The sequence below is a fragment of the Suricata suricatta genome, chromosome 17 (genome assembly GCF_006229205.1).
Source record: "Suricata suricatta isolate VVHF042 chromosome 17, meerkat_22Aug2017_6uvM2_HiC, whole genome shotgun sequence".
In the NCBI taxonomy this organism is placed as follows: domain Eukaryota; kingdom Metazoa; phylum Chordata; class Mammalia; order Carnivora; family Herpestidae; genus Suricata; species Suricata suricatta.
The window spans coordinates 44274301-44293137 of record NC_043716.1 but is presented as its reverse complement, the minus strand read 5'-3'; the positions used below and the strand labels follow the sequence as shown (position 1 = coordinate 44293137).

The following is an 18837-nucleotide window of genomic DNA, read 5'->3' as shown; positions in this document are numbered from 1 at the left end:
TTTATATCTGGCTTTAAAAGTCCTCAAGCCAATTCCTGACTCCTTCACGGTCTCCCTGAGAACCAGGGCCGAACATGGCCCTGTGGGTGGGCCTGTTGGGGCAAACACAGTGCTATGAAAAAAACAGAGCCCGTTCCTCGTGCAGAGGTGCTGTCAGATGTCCGTGCTTCGTGCCCTCCCCAGCCCTGCCTAGTGCCCCATTGGCCCCGTGGCCTTCTCTGGTCTGGTCCCCAGAGTAGAGCTTAGTGCACCTGTCAGCCCTGGAAGGATCCTGTCCTCTGGTTTCTTGTCACATTTAGTAAGAAAATATCCTCTGAACAGGAAGATGGCTTAACCCAAGGCAAAGCCAAGACAGAGTCTTCTGGTTCCTGGTCAGTTATGAGGCAGAAGAGAGGTGCAGAGACCTCACTGAACGCTGGGCTATTCTGAACACACAGCAACATCAGGAACCGAGGCTGGAATAAAGAGACATGGAAGTAACGAAGTGTGCTGGTGACAGCAGAGAGAGGGAAGAGCCCCAGCTGGGCTATGGGATGGACATAACCCTTTCCTGAAGAGGCAGCGCAGCCCCCCTTGTGCACATGAGGAGGCCAGTAAACACAGGTCTAGAAAGTTCCGGTGGAACTCAAGCCCCAGTCCACATGCCAGGGCTCTAGTGCACCTTCCCTCTGCCTTCCCCACCTCAGCTCCTAGCAGAGGCGGCTCTGGGCCACATGTCCGTCACTGGGTCAGACGTCCCAGTTATGGAGGCATAAGCCAGCAGTGCACTGAGCGATAGCCACACCTCCTCATTTAAAGAAACAAACAAAACCTTCTACTTTATAAGAAGTGAAAGTCTGGCGCCTTTAACATGACAATCTTCAGAGGCACTATATATTCTATTAATATTTATTGGAAACCTGACCAGGATTTTCAAAAGAAGTTATTTCTGAATACATACAGCAGCCAGGTAGTTTGAAACCTGTCAATTCTCAAGTTTAAGAAAAGTGGAGATACTATATAGCCATAAATATCTTGTTTACTGATGTGTCTATATTGACTTGAAAACCTATTAATTAGCCCTTTTCCCTGTGCCCTTTCTACTGGAAGTGATTCATGACTAAATGTCTGTATAAAAGTAGATGTATCCTTTGTTTCCAGTAACAGCACCTTTGAAGAGCAAGCTAATTGATGATTTTTAACTGCTTAACATAAGCAAGAAATAAAGCAGTTTTGTGAGTTGCTACAAACAAGACAGTCACAGCTGATCTGTGTATCACTTAATGTCATTCATGGAAAACAATTAGCTTCAATTATGATAAGAAGAATTTGTTGAAAACAAAATGGAAATTATTCTGTCTTTAGTGAAGAATTAGACCATTACTGCTTCTTGAGGTTAAGCAAAGCTTTTATCTGAAATGGTGGCCAAAGAGGGGATAGGTTATTTACTGTAATTGCTTGCAAATGCTGCTGTGTGTGAACAATGGTTTTAGATTAGTTTCCTGCTTCCTTTCAGATGTTGTCATGTGTCTCATGAGGATCTATAAAGTTTATTAACATTTAAACACCCACTTGAAGGATCACATGTTGACTGAAAGTCCACGAAGTGTTATGGAACCCCGCGCTGAAAAATCACAGCCTAGCACGTTCTGTTGGCAAATCACAGAATCCTGGTGTAGAAGGCTGTGAGATGATCCCTGTCTGCAGTGTAGGCTTCTGGTCAGTGGCCACTTCCTTCTGTTGGTGGGCCATCCCAGTGAGATCCCACAAGACCGAAGCCTCTTAGATATGCTCTCATTGACACTGAGACCGAAGCCTCTTAGATATGCTCTCATTGACACTGGTATTTTACACTAAGGTATAAAGTGGTTACCCCACTTTTTTCTGGATAATTCTGGGGCTTGAACATTAATTGTTTTGTTTCCATTACTATACAATTTCCAGAAAGAAATTATCCTTATCATACTGAGCTCAATCTGGAGCATTTTCTATGCTCCGCTTTCCTGCCACATGAGGTAATTTCAAGACAGTGGTTCTCACGCGTGCCTTTAAAGAATAGCCCAGCTTTGGGGCACCTGGATGGCTCTGTCGGCCAAGTGTCCAACTGTGGCTCAGGTTATGATCTCACGTGGTTCATGGATTTGAACCCCGTGTTGGGCTCTGTGCTGACAGCTCAAATCCTGGAGCCTCTTCAGATTCTGTGTCTTCTTCTCTCTTTGTCTGTCTGTCTGTCTCTCTGTCTCTCAAAAATAAATAAACATTAAAAAAAAAAAAAGAATAGCCCAGTGTTCAGTGAGGTCTCTGCACCTCTCTTCTGCCTCATAACTACTAGAAACCAGAAGACTCTGTCTTGGCTTTGCCCTGGGTCAAGCCATCTTCCTGTTGGGAGTGTTTTTTCTTACTAAATGTGACAAGAACCCAGAGGACAGGATCCTTCCAGGGCTGACAGGTGCACCAAGCTCACCGTGACGTTTTAATGGATATTCACATGTTGACAGGCTGACAAACACTTGAACCATTTCCTGGAGCTTTACTTTGCGTGACCTCCCCTTGCATGCAACGGTGGTAGAGGCCACATAAATCTATAGACTTTCAATGTGCTCCTTGCTTCAGTCCTTTAAAATACAAATCTTTATACTGTCATTGATGGTCCTATTTTCCTGGGGGGAAAAAAATCCTTCTGTTTTTCACCCTTTCTGCAGGACTCTGGATCGATTTGGGAATGTCCTACAACGGGTCCTTTCTGATGACTCTCGAGACCAAAATGAATTTGACCAAACTGGGGAAAGAGCCTCTTGTTGAAGCCCTGAAGGTTGGAGAAATTGGCAAAGAAGGGTAAGGGGCCATATGAATTGACTAATCCAACCCTGGGGAACCAACCTCTCCCTCTAGCGTTTGGGAAGCAGCTTTGATGTGTAGCAGCCTCGGATGCTGGGTGAGCTTCTGTGCGATGGCTTTTGGACCACAGAGGGTTTCAGGGACTGCTTCCTGCTTTCATCCCCCAAAGGCTGTGAGGCCCCTCCTCTGCTCGGCGCCTGTGGCCTCAGTGCTGCCAGTGGGGCACATGGCTTCGATTACCCAGAAAGCATCACTGACTCAGACCGGCGGGGCAGGCTCATCTGCGCAATAAAATGCTCCCTGAAGGGAATAGTCGTTCAGAAACGTCCTCCTTCAGCCTGCAGCCACAAACAGCAGTATGTGGGCAACACCAGGGTCCCTGGGCGGGGGTGGGGAGGGGGGGGTCTATCTGCTTTAATCACTAAGTCAGAATTATTTATAATAAGATCATTGATTTTGTAGCCAAGAGGGTGCTCCTAAAGTGTTTTGAGATGTATTTTCCCTAAATAATACAATATTGATTTGCTTTAGTAGTAAATTCCTCTCTTTGTGGAAGATACTACATCCGCTGCCCATTTTGTCTCGTTGAGTAAATATTTCAAATTTGTGTGATAATTAATGAAGGTTGATTTTTTTTTCCCCTTAGATGTCTAGAATGGATAAGCTAGAACTTTTATATTCCCATACACCTTAAAAATGACTGCTTCTGACTGCAAATTTAAATTTTATTTTTATTTTTACGGAACTAAAAATGTTGAGTGGAGTCTATTTCTCCTATATTTACACCTTTGGCGTAGAATTGACCGTACAATGAAGGAAAACCCACAAGGACCCACCTCGTCAGAATCTAAATATTAGACACAGACTCTTAGATTTTTGTGTAGTTATGATGCTAACCTAATGCTTGTAGTCATACAGTTGGTAACAGCAGTGGCGGCGGGGCGGGGGGGCATGCATTTGAGAATGTGCTTTTACTTAAATGATTCTGATTTATCTAATTCTGATTTATGAGCATTAATGAAATGTTCCTGTTTTGACGATTGGAAAGTTTCCCCTGCCATATGCAATCTAACCTGTATCTGTGCTATTTTCCTTTCGTTTTTCTGCTATTTGTTAAAATGTATTTGGATTCGGCAATCTGTGGATTATATTTTCTGGTGAGTGGCGTTTATCAACTCTCCGTGTAGCATTTCATGCCCTGTAGGTGCTGAGTCTTGTTTGGTCCTGTGTGACACCACTAGGAAGCTTGTCCTTAACATGTTTCTGGACGTAAAGGCTCAGTTTGTAGACCTGAGAGAATTGAGGTCAGAGTATTTAAGAGGCTTTCCTGGGAGGGAAAATCTTGCCAACTTCCCTGATTTCGAGTTGCTGGGGTTTCGATCTAGTTCTCTAATCAGACTCAACTTCCTGTGCCTGGATGCCCCTCACCCCACTGCCCTGCACAGCTGCGCTGTCGGCCATGCCTCCCAGCCCATAAGATGAAGCAGCCTCTGGGCAGAAGCAGCCTTGAAAATGAGGTCTCCCTACACACAAACAGGACAGAGCAAACTTCGGTCAGGAGCCTGTGGAAGGAGCCCATTCTGGAGACAGCCCTGTGCCCGGCACAGACAGAGCAGCTGGGACTCTGATGGAAAAGGAGGTCTTGGGCAGGAGATGGGGCCCCAGCACGTCAGGTCCCTGAGATCCTTGCCACTTAGGTGTTCCATGAACGTATTTCTCAGGTGGCTCTCTTGGCACGATCTTGAGTCCATTAACCGTGACCGATCAGAGGACGGACGTGCTTCTGAGTAAGCAGTGCTTCTCTAGACAGCATGAAACACATCCTCTGCTTCGGGTATACGATGGTGCTTATTTGTAATATACTTCTAAAGTACCTTTTTGTTCCCTAGTAGAGTCTGGGATAAAATGTTTTGCTTCTTCCTGTGAGGGTGTTACGTGTGTGGATGTGTAATTGGCTGTCATTAAAACATGTACTCCAAAAGTGCTTCATTTGGGAGAAAGAGGCCTGGGAAAATGGACCTTTAGCCTTTTCTTTTTTACATAAAGGACCCTTTTTGGGGAACCTGGATCCTTCTCCCTGAAAATGCCTACACATGTACCATTGGCTTACGGTTTCCGAGTGCCTTGAGAGCCTCTGAAAGCCCAGCCGTAGCTAAGAACCCAATCCCACAAGTGATTCTAGAGTCCACGTCTTCACTCCCTCAGCCATGAGCGCACTGGGGTCCGATCGAGACACCGAGGAGAGACGGACGTCAGTGTACATGGCTGCTGCTGCTGAGTGTTCGGTCTGCAGCGTTTCCCTCCCCGGTGACTCTCTCCCGAGATTAGGCTCTGGCGGGGCCTCTGCCTTGTCTCACTGCCTTCTTCGGTCCCCTTTCAAGTGTGCAAGTGATTGTGCCCCCGGGGGACTCTCTAGAAGATGCTGCTCAACCTACGGGACGTCCCACTTGATAGAACATTTCTTCATGTCCTCACATTAACACCCTGAGGATGACAGTGAGAAATTGAAATCTGTGTGGGTTTACTCTAGTGAAGCCCTTTCTCTTTGGAATATGTGTATACTTTATAGTTTGAGGCATTTTTCCTTTAGTCTTTATTTCCCAAATAGCCATGCTGTGACATACTGTCGTTAACACAGCTCTGTGGGGGTTAATGTGCTCCAAGTGGAATTCAGATCACTAGCTGAGCAGCCATAACCGAATCTGACCCGAAGAAGACCAGTGTGAGTCAGTAAGGGAAACGTTCTCCATGTTGACCATTTTCTAAAGGAACCATGGCTCTGGAGTAGGCCATTTCCTGTAGGGCACTCAGCCTGCTCAGGCACTACCATTGCAGCCTGGGTCCGTGTGCAAGTCCCAATCAGGAGGCCCCTGTGACCTCCATATTGGGTCACAGTGCACCCGAGCCACCACCCCCCCGAAGCCCCTGTGTTTGGGGAGCCGAGTGCCTGCGGGCCACTCTGCGACTCGGTCTAGATCTGTGGCTGTGCGCGCACGTGTGTCTGTGGCACGTGTATGGTGCTGATTTCACTCAAGAGGAAATGAATATGTCCCATGCGTGGCCACCTCACTGGGCTGTTTAATGTAATTCTGCAGCCTTCACTTAAAGCATTTTTTGGAAGCTGCCTTTTAGAACTGCCTCCACAGCCTGTGACGTTCTTGTGACTATTCTGTCAGCGAATCATCCTGCTCTGCAGATGGATTGGATCTGAGAGAAATTGCTAGAAGTTGTTCAGGGGCGATGGTGATTTCGAGACCAAGAAATAAAATGTTGGTCCAAGATAGAGTATCAGTGATAAAATAATTCGTTTTTCTTATGTGTCTGGGTCCAAGCATGCGTCCAAAAAGATTTTTAGCAGAGACAGCAAAACTAGAATTAGCCCTTTAAGGTGGATTTTTGAAAGGATATCATACTCCTCTGGATTCTAAGATGTGTTTTAAAAAATTAAACTTACTAACATTCCAGCACATCTTTTTTTTTTTTCCCAATGTTTATTTTTGAGCAAGAGAGACAGAACATGAATGGGGGAGGGGCAGAGAGAGGGAGACACAGAATCCAGAGCAAACTCCAGGCCCAGAGCTGTCAGCACAGAGCCCGACATGGGGCTCAAACCCATGGACCATGAGATCATGACCTGAGCTGAAGTCGGACACTTAACCCGCCGAGCCACCCAGGCGCAACCCCCCCCCCGCAGCACATCTTATATAATAACTCACGGTGTTTCTTTCTCTGATGTTCATGCTGACATCATGAGATCATAAAATTCATGTTGAGTTATAAAACTAAATATCAATCAAACATTTAGTTATACATTTAGTCAGTAAGGATTGGGTGCCACATTGGGGTAACCGTTTGGTCAAAATCAGAATTTTACATCATCTGATCCACTTGAACTGATATGGCACTGTCTAAATTATTAACTTCAAGCCACAAAATTTATCCTGTTCTCTGTCCTGCGGAGGATTAATTTGGGAACCCGAGAGCTCTCTGCAGTGCTCAGCCTTTGGCATCTTCTGCCTCAGGGCTGGCGGCTGCCAGGTGACAAATACCAGTGGGGGACAGGAGGGGCTGGTGGCTCAGCAGGTCTCACTGTGGCCCCAGATCTTGAGGCAGCCTTTTGTGCTGCGTGGAGGGGAGAGCAGGCCGCTGTCCCGACACAGACCCCTGGCCTGAGAGCACGCCCAGAGCCAGGAAGCACCGCCATCGTGCCGATGGACAAAGAGATAGGTTTCTCAGATGGTTGTGTTATCTTGGGGATTTGCCTCCCCGACTTGCCTCATCTCCCAGTTAGGCTTTCTTGGGACTGATGTTTCACTGTGCACATTTTCTGTAAAAGAAGACCTCTGTGAGGACTGCCTAATCAGGGAAAGCTCTGAAACGGCTTTGCAACCAATGAACACCCGTGAGCATTTTTTGGACTAGCCAGGACTCTAAGGGAAGGAGGAAGTAAGAGTCAGTGAGGTACTGTCTCTGTGGCCAGGGACAAGAGGCTTTTGTACGTGCAGTGGGAGTTTCCCTTTAACTGTACGCAGGCCTGTTGGCTGAACCGGCTGGCTCTAATGTTTCAGAGCTGGGGTCGGGGAGGATCCGGGTGTCCTGCCAGAGAGGACACTCGCGAGGTCCTCTTACAGCCACACTCCTGTTTCATGGGGTGGAGATTTCAGCCCCACCATTCTAGCTGGGGCCTCTGCTGCGCCTTTCAAGTCTGCACTTGTGTGTGTGCTCTGCCCTTGGGTGCCCTTGGCCACCTTTGGCCAGGAGATGACTGCCCCCTGTGAGCATCGGAGGGAAGCCCCATAGGGATCACACCTGTAGGGATAGGACCTCAGCTCCCCTGCCTTACTATCCAGTCATTTTGTCCTTAGAGGAAATATAAGGCTTAGCCTCTGCTCTGTGACCATTTGTCACATTTGTGACCATTTGCTTAGTAGTGTTCAGAGGCTACTCTGTCCCTTCTTCCGCTTCATCCCAATTAAGTCTCTGAGTCTCAGAGGTGGGCCCCACCTGTCTGCCTCTCTGAAGCAAAGCCACCGTCCAGGGAGGGAGCTGCCTTTTGTGGGGCCGAATCTCAGCCAAGAACCGCACCCCCCTACAGCGGCATTAGAGCGACACTCGCCACTGCTGGTGACCTAGTCGCCCCCGTGCCTCTGGAAAGTGAGTACCCCTGGAAAGATTAATGGGGGACATGGCCACTGATGAGGCTTTGTGTTACTTTATTTTTTTTAATGGCTTTTAAATTTGTATTTCTCCAGGAAACTTCCTGAGCTCTCCTGTCTGTTGTTTCCTAGAGTCCCTTGAGATTTGTCCCTTGTGATTGTTGGCTTTTTCTGTGGCCTTTAGGAGCTAGGGCAGGTAGGGGATAAGACACATAATTTCACTAGGAAGGAGTCTTGAGTCAAAACTAATGTGGAGGTGACTAAGACAGAAAATGTCGAAGCTGTTGAACTCAGCCAGAGTCCAGGGACTTGCCTACACATCCCCGCCATGTGTGAGAGGAGGTCATGTCACCAACATCAGCTGTCACCTCACCCTTGCCACCGTCGTGCTTTCCATCCCCCTCCCACTTGGCTACCACTGCATTGTTGGTGAGATCACTGCACTCCGTGTAGACGGCATCACACTCCTACCACCTGTCCGGAAGCATGCGCAGAACGGAACTCTTGAGGCCCAAGTCCTCTGTGCTGCTCTCAGGGGACTTGGCACTGAAGAGTCTCCCGGGTAACTTGGCCAATCCGAGGGCTCTTGGATCCGGCCTCTTCTTTCTGGGTGGGTGGGGAGAATGAGGACATGTTAGCAGTGATGGCGGTGGAGCATGTGTGTTCTCTTTCTAAGCAGAGCCTGAAGGGCAGGCTACGGTGGTGACTCTGCCCTGATCAGTTGCAGGCCCAGGGTGTACTGTCTGGCGGACAGCGACGAGGAGTCCTCCAGTGCTGGCTCCTCCGATGAGGACGACGCTCCAGAGCCCAGCGCGGGAGACAAGCCGCTTCTCCCGGGGGCCGAAGGGTGAGTGGGTCCAGCTTCCTGGGTCTCTGGGGCTCAGGGCCCCAAGTTGGGTGCTTCCTTCTTCCTTTGTGTTGAGTGAATGGCTTTTGCATTAAGAACCTAGAGTCTGTGGCTTAAAACTCCAGGCCCCACAGTGGAAGCACCCACACATTCTTTCCTTAGCTAAGAAGGTCCCCATCAAAATGGCTTTCTTGGGCCAGTGAAGAAAATTATTAATAGAGCACTGAAAGGCGTGTTTAGTGCAAAGAGCTTACACAACACCTCCCCCTAGTGCCCAGCAGAGAGCATCGCCGCCCTCAGTCGGGTCCCACTTTTTCTCTGAGCTGCCGGTTCCTACAAGGCTGGAACATCCGGGTGATTTCTTTGGTGAATTTTGAAGATGTAGGTCACTTAGCTGATCTTTTGAGTCATGGACTTCATTTTCAGGGCTCCCTTTGCCTGTTACCTGGACTGTGGAAAAATCAGAGTGCTTAAATAGCTTCTCTGTAAGGATCTTTTAATGATTTAAAGTGAGCTGAAGCAACTAAGATTATAAAGAAACCAGAGATTCAGAAGCATTTGTAAGAAAATATCCTGTTTGCTTTTGAGATCCTACAGAAAATGGAGAGAATCCGGACGTTGGGTTGATCCTAACATTTGCGTGCATTATTAAAAGCTACCTTCATGACCTTCTTACAAATGACTGCTTTTCCCTACACACATACACATTATTCCTGACACTCTGGAACTCTGGAGGATTTTCAAAAGCAAATATCCTCTTTCCTTAGGGCAGTCCCATGGTTGATAGGACCTGATAGAAAAGTTGCTTTCTTGGCCTGCCAGCATGCCAGCTTGAGGTAACAGTTTTCTTTAGAACAAAGTTCTAAGCCCTTTGAAAAGTAGTTGCCCCTGAAAGTTGGTATCCCATCACCTCAGAGGCAGTTAACGACTGTGTTTTATGTCCCTGTCAGAGGCAGCACGATTTCTTATTTGCTGTGTAGACATGGGGAGGTTTCTCTAGGAGGATTTATGTTCAGTAGTTGAAGGCTGTTAAGGAGGACAGGTGAGAGGCCTTCTCTCCATTGGTCAAGACTTGGGCCCTGTCTGACCTTCCCTAAGGTAGTGGTTTCTCCACTGGAGGGTATTTTGCCCACCAGGGGACATTTAGCGATGTCAGGAGGCATTTTTTATTATCATGACTGGGGGAAGTACGCTATTGGCATCTAGAAGATTCAGGCCAGGGCTGCTGCTAAGCATCGTACAGGGCCCAGGACAGCCCCCTCCACAAGGAATTACCCAGTCCAAAATGACAGGAGTGCTTCGGTTTGGAAACTGTAGTCTAAAGTAAGGTGAACGAGGAGCAACAGAGGTTTTGTGTGTGAAGGAGCAAAGTTTAAATTTTTTTTAATGTTTATGCATTTTTGATAAAAGCACGTGTGGGGGAGGGGCAGAGAGAGAGGGAGACACAGAATCCGAAGCAGGCTCCAGGCTCTAAGCTGTCAGCACAGAGCCCAACACAGGGCTCAAACTCACGGACCACGAGATCATGACCTGAGCCCAAGCCGGAGGTTTAACCAACTGAGCCACCCAGGCGCCCCAAGGAGCAAAGTTTATACTAACATATGTGTCCTTCATTTAAAGGTATGTTGGGGGTCATCGAACAAGCAAGATAATGAGGTTTGTTGACAAAATTACCAAGTCAAAATATTTCCAAAAAGCAACCGAGACAGAGTTCATTAAAAAGAAGATTGAAGAAGTCTCCAATACCCCCCTGCTGCTCACTGTGGAAGTGCAAGAGTGTAGAGGAACCCTGGCAGTCAACATCCCACCTCCCCCGACCGACCGAATATGGTGCGTACAGCCTGCTGCGCGGCCGTAAAAATCCCAGCCTGCCTACCCTTGACACTGTGGAAAGAACCTTCTGGGCAGAAGCACTTTCACACGCTTTTCATGGAACCTTAATGTTTGTTGCAAATCCAGTTCTTTCTTCTGTGAGCGGTTAATTCACATTTAAAGCTTCATCTTCACGTGTTTCTATTCTTGGTCTCCCTCCTCTCTAAGGCCTGTTCTTCCCACCAGTTAGAAGAGCTGCCGTCTGTAGAGCTCTTACTCTCGGCCTGGCCTGGGGTGTAAGTGCTTCACCTGCTCAGCACTCACAACATCCTGCGGAGATAGGTACACCGTCATCCCCGCTTTACAGAGGGGGACCCCGCATTGGTTAGAGCTAGATGTTGAGGAGGTAGGACGTCTGCACTTGGTTACTGTGGGAGGAGGTCTACCCAAGGAGCGGTCATCGAATGAACCGGTGGTTCTCAAATCCCACTGCACGTCACAGTCACCTGGAAATTTGTTAAAAACAGAGATGCCCTCAGCCCGTAGGATCCATGGCATGGAGAACTAAGCCAGGATTGAGAACTGCTGAAATAACCTATTCATGGGCCCAGCAGGAGAAAATCGCTATCTGTGAATTGCAGTTTAAAATTGACCTTCCAGGGGCATCTGGGTGGCTCGGTTGGTTGGTTGGTTGTCCAACTCTTGATTTTGGCTCAGGTCACGATATCATGGTGGTGAGCCCCTCGCCGGGCTCCTCGCTGGGCATGGAGGCTGCTTGAGATTCCGTCTCCCTTTCCCTGTGCCCTTCCTGACTTGCGTGCGCGTGCTCTGTTTCTCTCCCTCGAAATAAAATAAAATTAGTATTCTAGGTCCTATAAAATGTACATAAGTAGATACAGTGATTGCATGAGGCTTTGTTGTACCATAAACTGCACTGGCATGAGAAAGGTAGCTCTGTTCTGTCCTAGAGTGACACCTGCACGCTAGAGGGTGTCCCTGCCATTCAGAAGGGTTTAAGAGAATTACCAGGGGCACCGGGGTGGCTCAGTCCACTGAGCGTCCAACTTTGGCTCCGGTCATATCCCGCAGTACGCCAATTTGACACTGGGCCTAGAGCCTGCTTCCGATTCTGTGTCTCCCTCTCTCTGCCCCTCCCCCATTCGTGCTCTGTCTCTCAAAAATGAACATTTAAAATGTTTGAAAAATACACTTATCAGAAAGTTTTTGAATTGACTAACCATTTGATGAGGATAGTGGTATTTCCCAGTAAAAACTTTAAAATACCTTTTTAGGTTTTATTTTTAAACAAATTTTTAAAGTGTATTTCTTTATTTTGACAGAGAGTACATGCATGAGCAGGGGAGGGGCAGAGACAGGAGAGAGAGAGAATCCCACGCAGGCTCTGCACTCCGTGCAGGAGCCCAATACAGGGCTCGATCTTACTACCGTGAGATCATGACCTGAGCCAAAACCAAGAGGTAGATGTTTAACTGACTGAGCCACCCAGGGACCCCTAGATTTTATTTTTAGAGAGCAGTATTTTATTGTAAAAAAAAATGGAACAAATGAAAAAAAAAAAGCAGAGAGGGGATAAAAGCCTATATATAATCTTATCATCCAAAACTAACTACTGTTAATATCTTACTGTACAGTCTTCCAAATCTAAGAAAAAAAAATTTAATAGTAAGAGTCGATACAAACTTTCACTTCCTTTCATGCTTTAACATGTATCAGTTACAAAAAAAAAAAAAGCTGTATCAGTTACAGGGGCCACTGCTCACTGGAAGATAAAATTAAAGGCTTCTGGGCTAGTGCTACCCAGTGCATTTGTTACTAATCCACAGAGAAGTATAGATCTTGAGAGTGTTTAGAAATGTTTATAGCAATCTGATGTTTTTGTTGTAGGGTTTAAAACATCGGTCCATGACAGATGAAAGTTTTTAGGTAGTTTGATAGCACACAGTCTCTTGTCAATCCTTTACCAACAGTGTGAGTGCCAGTCGTCGGCTCCCCTGGGAAGGCTTAATTAGCATGCTGTAGAGGACGAAGGAAAAAGCAGGTTATATAACATTCTCTCTTTACATATGCATATTAAGAGTGTGGGGGAAATTGGCCCTGCTTCTCTCAGTGGTCCTGTCTTGGGGATAAGATTCAGAGAGAGGCAGTATCTTTCACGTTCTGCTTTATACACATGTATATTTCGGGTTTTGTAATGTCCATACGCTACCTTTATTAAAAATAGAAACAAAAGAGAACCTCGCCATTTCGGGAAAAGCAAAAAAACAAAAAACAAGGCTCCGGTCCTGGGCCTTTGCACTGGTGCTTCCTGGCTCTCCCAGTTTGCCGGAACTCTTCTCCCATCCTCACAGCCCTACACATGGTCCAGGGACGCGGGAGCTCACAATTCTGTGTGCTGCCTTGAATCATTTTCAGAGGGGATATTCAGAGAAAGAGAAATTCGCATGGAGAGAAGCCCTGGGTAAATGAAGAATGTTTGCTGTTAGTCCTCGTCTACTTTCTTGTCTGCCTCTAATTGTAGCTGTTCACTACTTGTCTTCTTCAAAAAGGTATGGTTTCCGGAAGCCTCCATATGTAGAGCTGAAAGCTCGGCCAAAACTTGGAGAGAGAGAAGTGACTCTAGTTCATGTGACAGACTGGATAGAGAAGAAACTGGAACAGGAGTTTCAGGTAAACCTGTGGTATCATCTGGTGTGCGTTTCCCACGAGTCTCAAAGCTCAGGGCAGAACAGAAGTTCTGAGCCTCATTTTGAGGATCCTCTTCTGAGAATCTAATGAAAGCTGCAGACCTTCATCCCAGGAAAGTACGTGTTATGATCAAACAGGCATAACATTTTAGGTGCGGTTTCAGAAACCCTGAGCCTCAGCCACAGAACCCGGTAAGTTCAGAGGAGGCGCAAAGGTGGGCTCACTGAGCCAGCGCTTGTTCTCCCTGCTGGCCTTCTGCGTTCTGCCACCAAAGGAAGTAGCAGTGTAGCCACGGCCCTGGGATGAGCTGTTGCTACCAAATGTTTATCAGATATTTGAGGTCTGTCAAGGTCTTATGGATTAGCCAACAATTTACTTTGAAAGAATTTCACCTTTTGAAGGAGAACCATATTTTTGTGATGGTATGTTTTGAGCTATTGCCTTTGAAAAGCTAGGTTTTTATTTCAAAGCTATGGATTAGGGGCACCTGGGTGGCTCATTTGCTTAAGTGTCCAACTTTTGATTTTGGCTCAGGTCAGGATCTCACAATCTGTGAGATCAAGCACAGATCCTCCTTGGGATTCTCTCTCTGCCCCTTCCCAGCTCCCGTGTGTACGTGCTCGCTCGCACACGCGCTCTCTCTCTCTCTCTCGCTCGCTCGCTCTCTCTCTCCCTCTCAAATAAACAAAAGTTATGGATTAACTGAAAACCAGTTTCTGGGAAACTCAGTATTACCACCAAGCAGAAAAGTACTTTGAACCTAGTGAAAGACAACCTTTAGTTTTTTCCTTTTCCCTAGAACTTACCATAGGAATTAGAGTGGGTCATCTCTTTCAAGGGTATCTGGGTACAAGGGGCGAAAGAAAGGCCAAGGGTCAGACTGGCTTCTGGTATTTTTGAGAAGTTGGGAAGTTGACAGGTGACTACTACACCCTCCCACAGCCACCTTCTTCGGCTTCTGTTAAGAGGCATTACTGAAGACTGAATGCACTGCCGGGATTCACTTGCATAGGATTGGTTAATAAACAGGAGAGGCAAAGTACCATTATTATCAATCACTGATTATCTTTCACATGCTCATTTTAGCAGGATTTCTTTCATATTAGCCTTGTCTGGTTCTGGTGTGAAAAGAAGCTAGCTTACATCTTGTTGCCAGGATTTAAGTGGATAAACTTACTTGGAACATGTGTTCTGAACATAGTAATTTGGAAATACTATGAGCAACTTAAGCCAGTTCTCTTAAAGCAATGGTGATACACATTTATGAATTCATGAGCAATATTATTATCTGTATGTGAAACCAAAGGCTGCTTGTGCCTCAGACCCATGTTCATGCACTGATGTGATTCCTCAACTATTTAAATGTGGCGGAGGAATTAGTTTAAAATGTGCACGAAAAGTTGCTTCATATGTACATTCAAAACTGATCTAAAACCTAAAATTATCAGAATAGGGCAACAGCCTGAGAAAACAGAGCATCCTTCCACATGGCTGTTTTCATTTCTTTCTACAGAAGGTTTTTGTCATGCCAAACATGGACGATGTCTATATCCCCATAATGCACTCAGCCATGGACCCTCGCTCCGCTTCCTGCCTCCTCAAAGACCCACTTGTGGAGGCTGCTGACCAGCTGTGATGGGTGAAGACCTGACCTCCCAGTATTAGATCTGGCTCAAGGCATGGGGTTCCTGGCTGCCATCTGCGCTGTAGCACTGGCCCGTCCTCGTGCCACAGCTTCTGTCCTCTGCCTGCTGGTGCCCCTTCCACTGTGTAGTGTCATTCCACGCATCCAGGGGCCGGTGTCTGCACTGCCTGCTGCAGAGCTTTGACTCCGCAAAGGGACTGTGGAAGAGTCACCGCGGTGGATCCAGAGGTGATCGGTGACTCACCCCAGGGCCCCAGCGTGTGTTGCAGCGAGAGCGCAGCGTAGGACTGGAAGGCCTTCTTCCCTTTGCCTCCACTCCTCCAAAGCTTTTCCTCAGGCAGCCAGCACACAGTGGAACGTTTTTGCACTTCTAGTCCGTAGGTGATACAGCCCTCCCCACTTCCAGAGAAGGTCCATTCAGGACCGTGAGGCAGGTGGAGAGTGGAACTTTGTGAACCATTCACTGATGATAAAGAGATACGCATAGCAACTGACTTTTCATATTAAATCGTGCATTTTGGAAGCAAGTAGCCATAGAACATACACTAACATCCTGTCGGCTGGGGTGGGGACAGCGGGATTTCTGTGAACATCAGGCAAAGCCATGAGATCAAACCATCCCAAGCCTTCTACCACTGAGGTACAATCACCTGGTTTCGAATCCCAAATGTTTTCCTGAGACATGGGCATACGTGAAAATGTCAAATACTGCACCTAAAGAATTGGGGTGGGGGGCAGAAAGCCAGAGCCCAATCTTTCTATCTGGCACCTCCTATGTGCTCCGTGCTTTCTACAGGCCATTAAAATGCTTTGTTACATCTACCTGGTTTGGGATGTTTTGAGGTTATGGGCAGTTTCCTCTTCTGACCGCCAAAATGGAGAACTCTCTGTCACCTTTGAGAGTCAAGACCAAGTTTTGCTCAACATTAAACACTACGTTATCTCAAAACTCATGTGACCTTTCTTTAACGTTGCCAACCTCATTTTGTGCATTTGTGTCAGAATGTTTTAGTTTACAATTTCAGGGGCTCCCTAGTTGTGTAATTTGCTTTGAGTACACTTAAAACACAATTTTTTATTGTTTGTTTCAACATCAAAACTACCATGGGTAATTTTTAATAACTTACATCTGTGGACAAAGCTAACAGTGGTTTTTTAAACAGCGCCTTGCCTGAACAGGACTTCCAAAAAATTAGTATATTGAAAAAACATATTTGAACCCTTGATTACTTTAATAGCACCATTAAAACATTTGACTTCAATTATTTGATCATTCCAGTCGGTGTACTAATTTCTCATTGTGTAGGCCGATTTGCCTGTCAGTCCGCATGTCTTGTTCACTGGTCTATTATAATTTTTGTGCAATAACTAAAGGCAAAGGACTAGATGCACTACTGTGTAGATTACACGAGCACCCTATTGCACTTAATCGAATAGTATGTGGGGATTTACAATCGCTTGCGTTGTTTCACAAAATAAATATCTCAATGTCAAATACTAGATAAGCATCCAAGTTATTTCTACTGAATCTTTTTTAGATAATAAAAAGACAATAAGCAGTGGGTACAGGCCACTTGGTCACTCAGCTGCCAAAGCAGCTTCAATTTCCTGATCACCAAGCTAACCTAATATTGCAAGGTGGTTCTCGCCCTGAAAAATCAGAGGGAGAGGGGCGGCTGGCTGGCTCAGTGGGTAGAGCATGTGACTCCATCTCAGGGTTGTGAGCTCTGCCCTCACCTTCAGCTAGAGATTACTTCAAATCTTTAAAAAACAAAACACCCTCCCTCTCCTGAGGGAGAGTCTTGCTTCCAGGCATCCTCAGTAGCCTAGCAATCCTGTTAACTTGGGGCCCCCTGCAAGTTAATTTCAGCCAAAGCGGTTTATATACTGCAGTTGTGCATCCTTGCCCTTCAACATGTGCTGCCTTGTACTTTGAACTGATGCACATTTCACCCAAACCCAGGGGAGATCTCTAACCACCTATCTGTACTCAGAAGCAGTGTGTTTACTTGGGTGCCTGATGTGCCCAGCAATGCAGATCAAATTCTCTTATTAACTACCGGCTTTACGCTAACTGGGACACATTTGCCCAAAGCTTTTATCCCCATGCTTTGGTGCAGTATACACCGAATAAGCAGTTGGCCCTAAATGGCAGTTGTTCTCAAATAGGTCACTGCCACACCTTAGCCAGCTTAGTCAAATTCATACAGCATCAGGATCAAAACGGGTTCCTGTCAGGTATAACCGCGGTCCTTAAACTGCTGAAGGTGACTTACTCCCCTCCCTTCAGGGGCCACCCACGTCGCGGTTACCCTGCAGGTCCTGATGATCAACGGAGAGAACAGGACTTCCACAGAGGCGTAAGAATGTGCGGAACACGTTATAGCAGGGCCGATAAGATCCCCAACGTTCTCCGCCCTCCCCCCCCCCGCCCGCCCCGACACAGCCGGATGCCGCCTTGTCGCTCGCGGTTAAAAGGGCCGTCGGCGGAGGGCCGGGCGGCCCCAGTTATGCGCAAGCGCGTGCTCTGGCGCTGCAGCTTGACCCCCGGCGCCACGCGCAGGCGCGGCGGGGGCTCAAAAGCAGCGCGTTGGGACAAGAAACACCAAGACCAGCGCTAGGATCAAACCATTTTATTGAAGGGGTTCGGGGAAAAGGTCGAAGAGGAGAAGGTGATCCTACGTCCTCGGCCCGGCAGGAATCTGCAAGAATCAGAGCAGTGGGTTAGTGGGTGTGCGGCCGCAGGCCCGCTCCCGCCTCGCCGCCGCCGCCACCGCGGAGGCCCGGCTCAGACTGTAGTTCGCATCACCCGCGTCAGCAGTCTAACACGTGCTTTTTTGGAAAGTCATCACTGCAGGGCGCCCGCGACCCACCCGACTCCAGGGCCTGGAGACCTGGGCCTACGCGCCGGGACCCACCATAAATAAAGCCTCACCTTCCCAGCCTTACAGTCGCCGAAAGACTGAGCGAGTCCCTGCGACGTCTACTTAAAGGAGCTGACAGGAGGCGGTTGGGCGGGGTTTACCGGCATTAACCAATAGCAGGTCCGACTTCTGGTCACGTGCCCGTAAAGTCGCCTAATGACCAGCCGTGCTCGCTGAGTCCTCCAGAGTGTAGACTGGCCACTTGCTAACCATAGAGATAGGAGTCAAAGAAAGAAAGTCTCACAGTGTCGGTAAATTCTGGATTTCTTTCCGTGTCTAGACCGCTGGCTTGTAATTAGCATATCTCCCCATGGTACGCTAAAGGACTGTTTATAAACGGAACCCTACTAATGCGTCACTTATTTGAGACCTTCTGTGCCAGGAGCTAGGCTAGGAGCTGAGCATATAAAGGTGACAATCTAACCTTGTTCCTGAGTTCAAAGTAACCTGTTTGGGTTTAAAAAAAAAAAAAAAAAAAGCCTGTGTTTAAAAGTAGAGGATGTGCAACCAAATCCTGAATTTGATGAATTTGTTGGATGACCCTCAATTTCAGGAAAATAGGAATATTCAAAAAAGCTGTTGTGAGGATTAAATAGATTAATGTCGGGGCACCTGGGTGGCTCAGTCGGTTAAGCGTACAGCTTTGGCTCAGGTCAGGATCTCACGGTTCGTGGGTTCAAGCCCCATGTCGGGCTCTGTGCTAACAGCTCGGAGCCTGGAGCCTGCTTCGGATTCTGTGTGTCCCTCTCTCTCTCTCTGCCCCTCCCCTGCTCGCACTGTCTCTTTTCCTCTCAAAATTAAATAAAAAAACATTAAAAAAAATAATAATAAATAGATTAATGTCAGTTGCCTGGCACATGCCCAGCGGCAAAACAAATAGTTGTTTTTAAATTTTTTTTTAATTTTTTTTACACATAGTTGTTTTTAAAG

General features: G+C 47.1%; 1 protein-coding gene, 1 long non-coding RNA gene and 2 other non-coding genes across 6 annotated transcripts in view; 1 reads left to right on the top strand and 3 right to left on the bottom strand.

Annotated features, from left to right (window-relative positions):
* Positions 1 to 16483, top strand: part of TEX2 (testis expressed 2) — a 118806-nt gene extending 102323 nt beyond the window's left edge. For 2 of the 3 annotated variants that reach the window (XM_029929048.1, XM_029929047.1), the window contains 5 exons: positions 2682 to 2814; positions 8695 to 8820; positions 10441 to 10650; positions 13200 to 13320; positions 14852 to 16483. In XM_029929048.1, the coding sequence (XP_029784908.1) occupies positions 2682 to 2814; positions 8695 to 8820; positions 10441 to 10650; positions 13200 to 13320; positions 14852 to 14974 (713 nt within the window). In that variant the 3' untranslated portion in view covers positions 14975 to 16483. The remainder of the gene's footprint in view (positions 1 to 2681; positions 2815 to 8694; positions 8821 to 10440; positions 10651 to 13199; positions 13321 to 14851) is intronic. The other variant, XM_029929049.1, reaches the window with a different exon arrangement.
* Positions 16484 to 17439: 956 nt separating this feature from the next.
* On the bottom strand, positions 17440 to 17572 carry LOC115283128. The gene has a single exon (XR_003904936.1). It is a non-coding gene; the product is annotated as a small nucleolar RNA SNORA76 (small nucleolar RNA).
* A 28-nt stretch (positions 17573 to 17600) lies between these two features.
* Positions 17601 to 18370, bottom strand: LOC115282260. The gene is made up of 2 exons (XR_003904566.1): positions 17919 to 18370; positions 17601 to 17685 (listed from the first exon to the last, which is right to left on the bottom strand). It is a non-coding gene; the product is annotated as an uncharacterized LOC115282260 (long non-coding RNA).
* On the bottom strand, positions 17770 to 17838 carry LOC115283110. The gene has a single exon (XR_003904919.1). It is a non-coding gene; the product is annotated as a small nucleolar RNA SNORD104 (small nucleolar RNA).
* Positions 18371 to 18837: the final 467 nt, after the last annotated feature.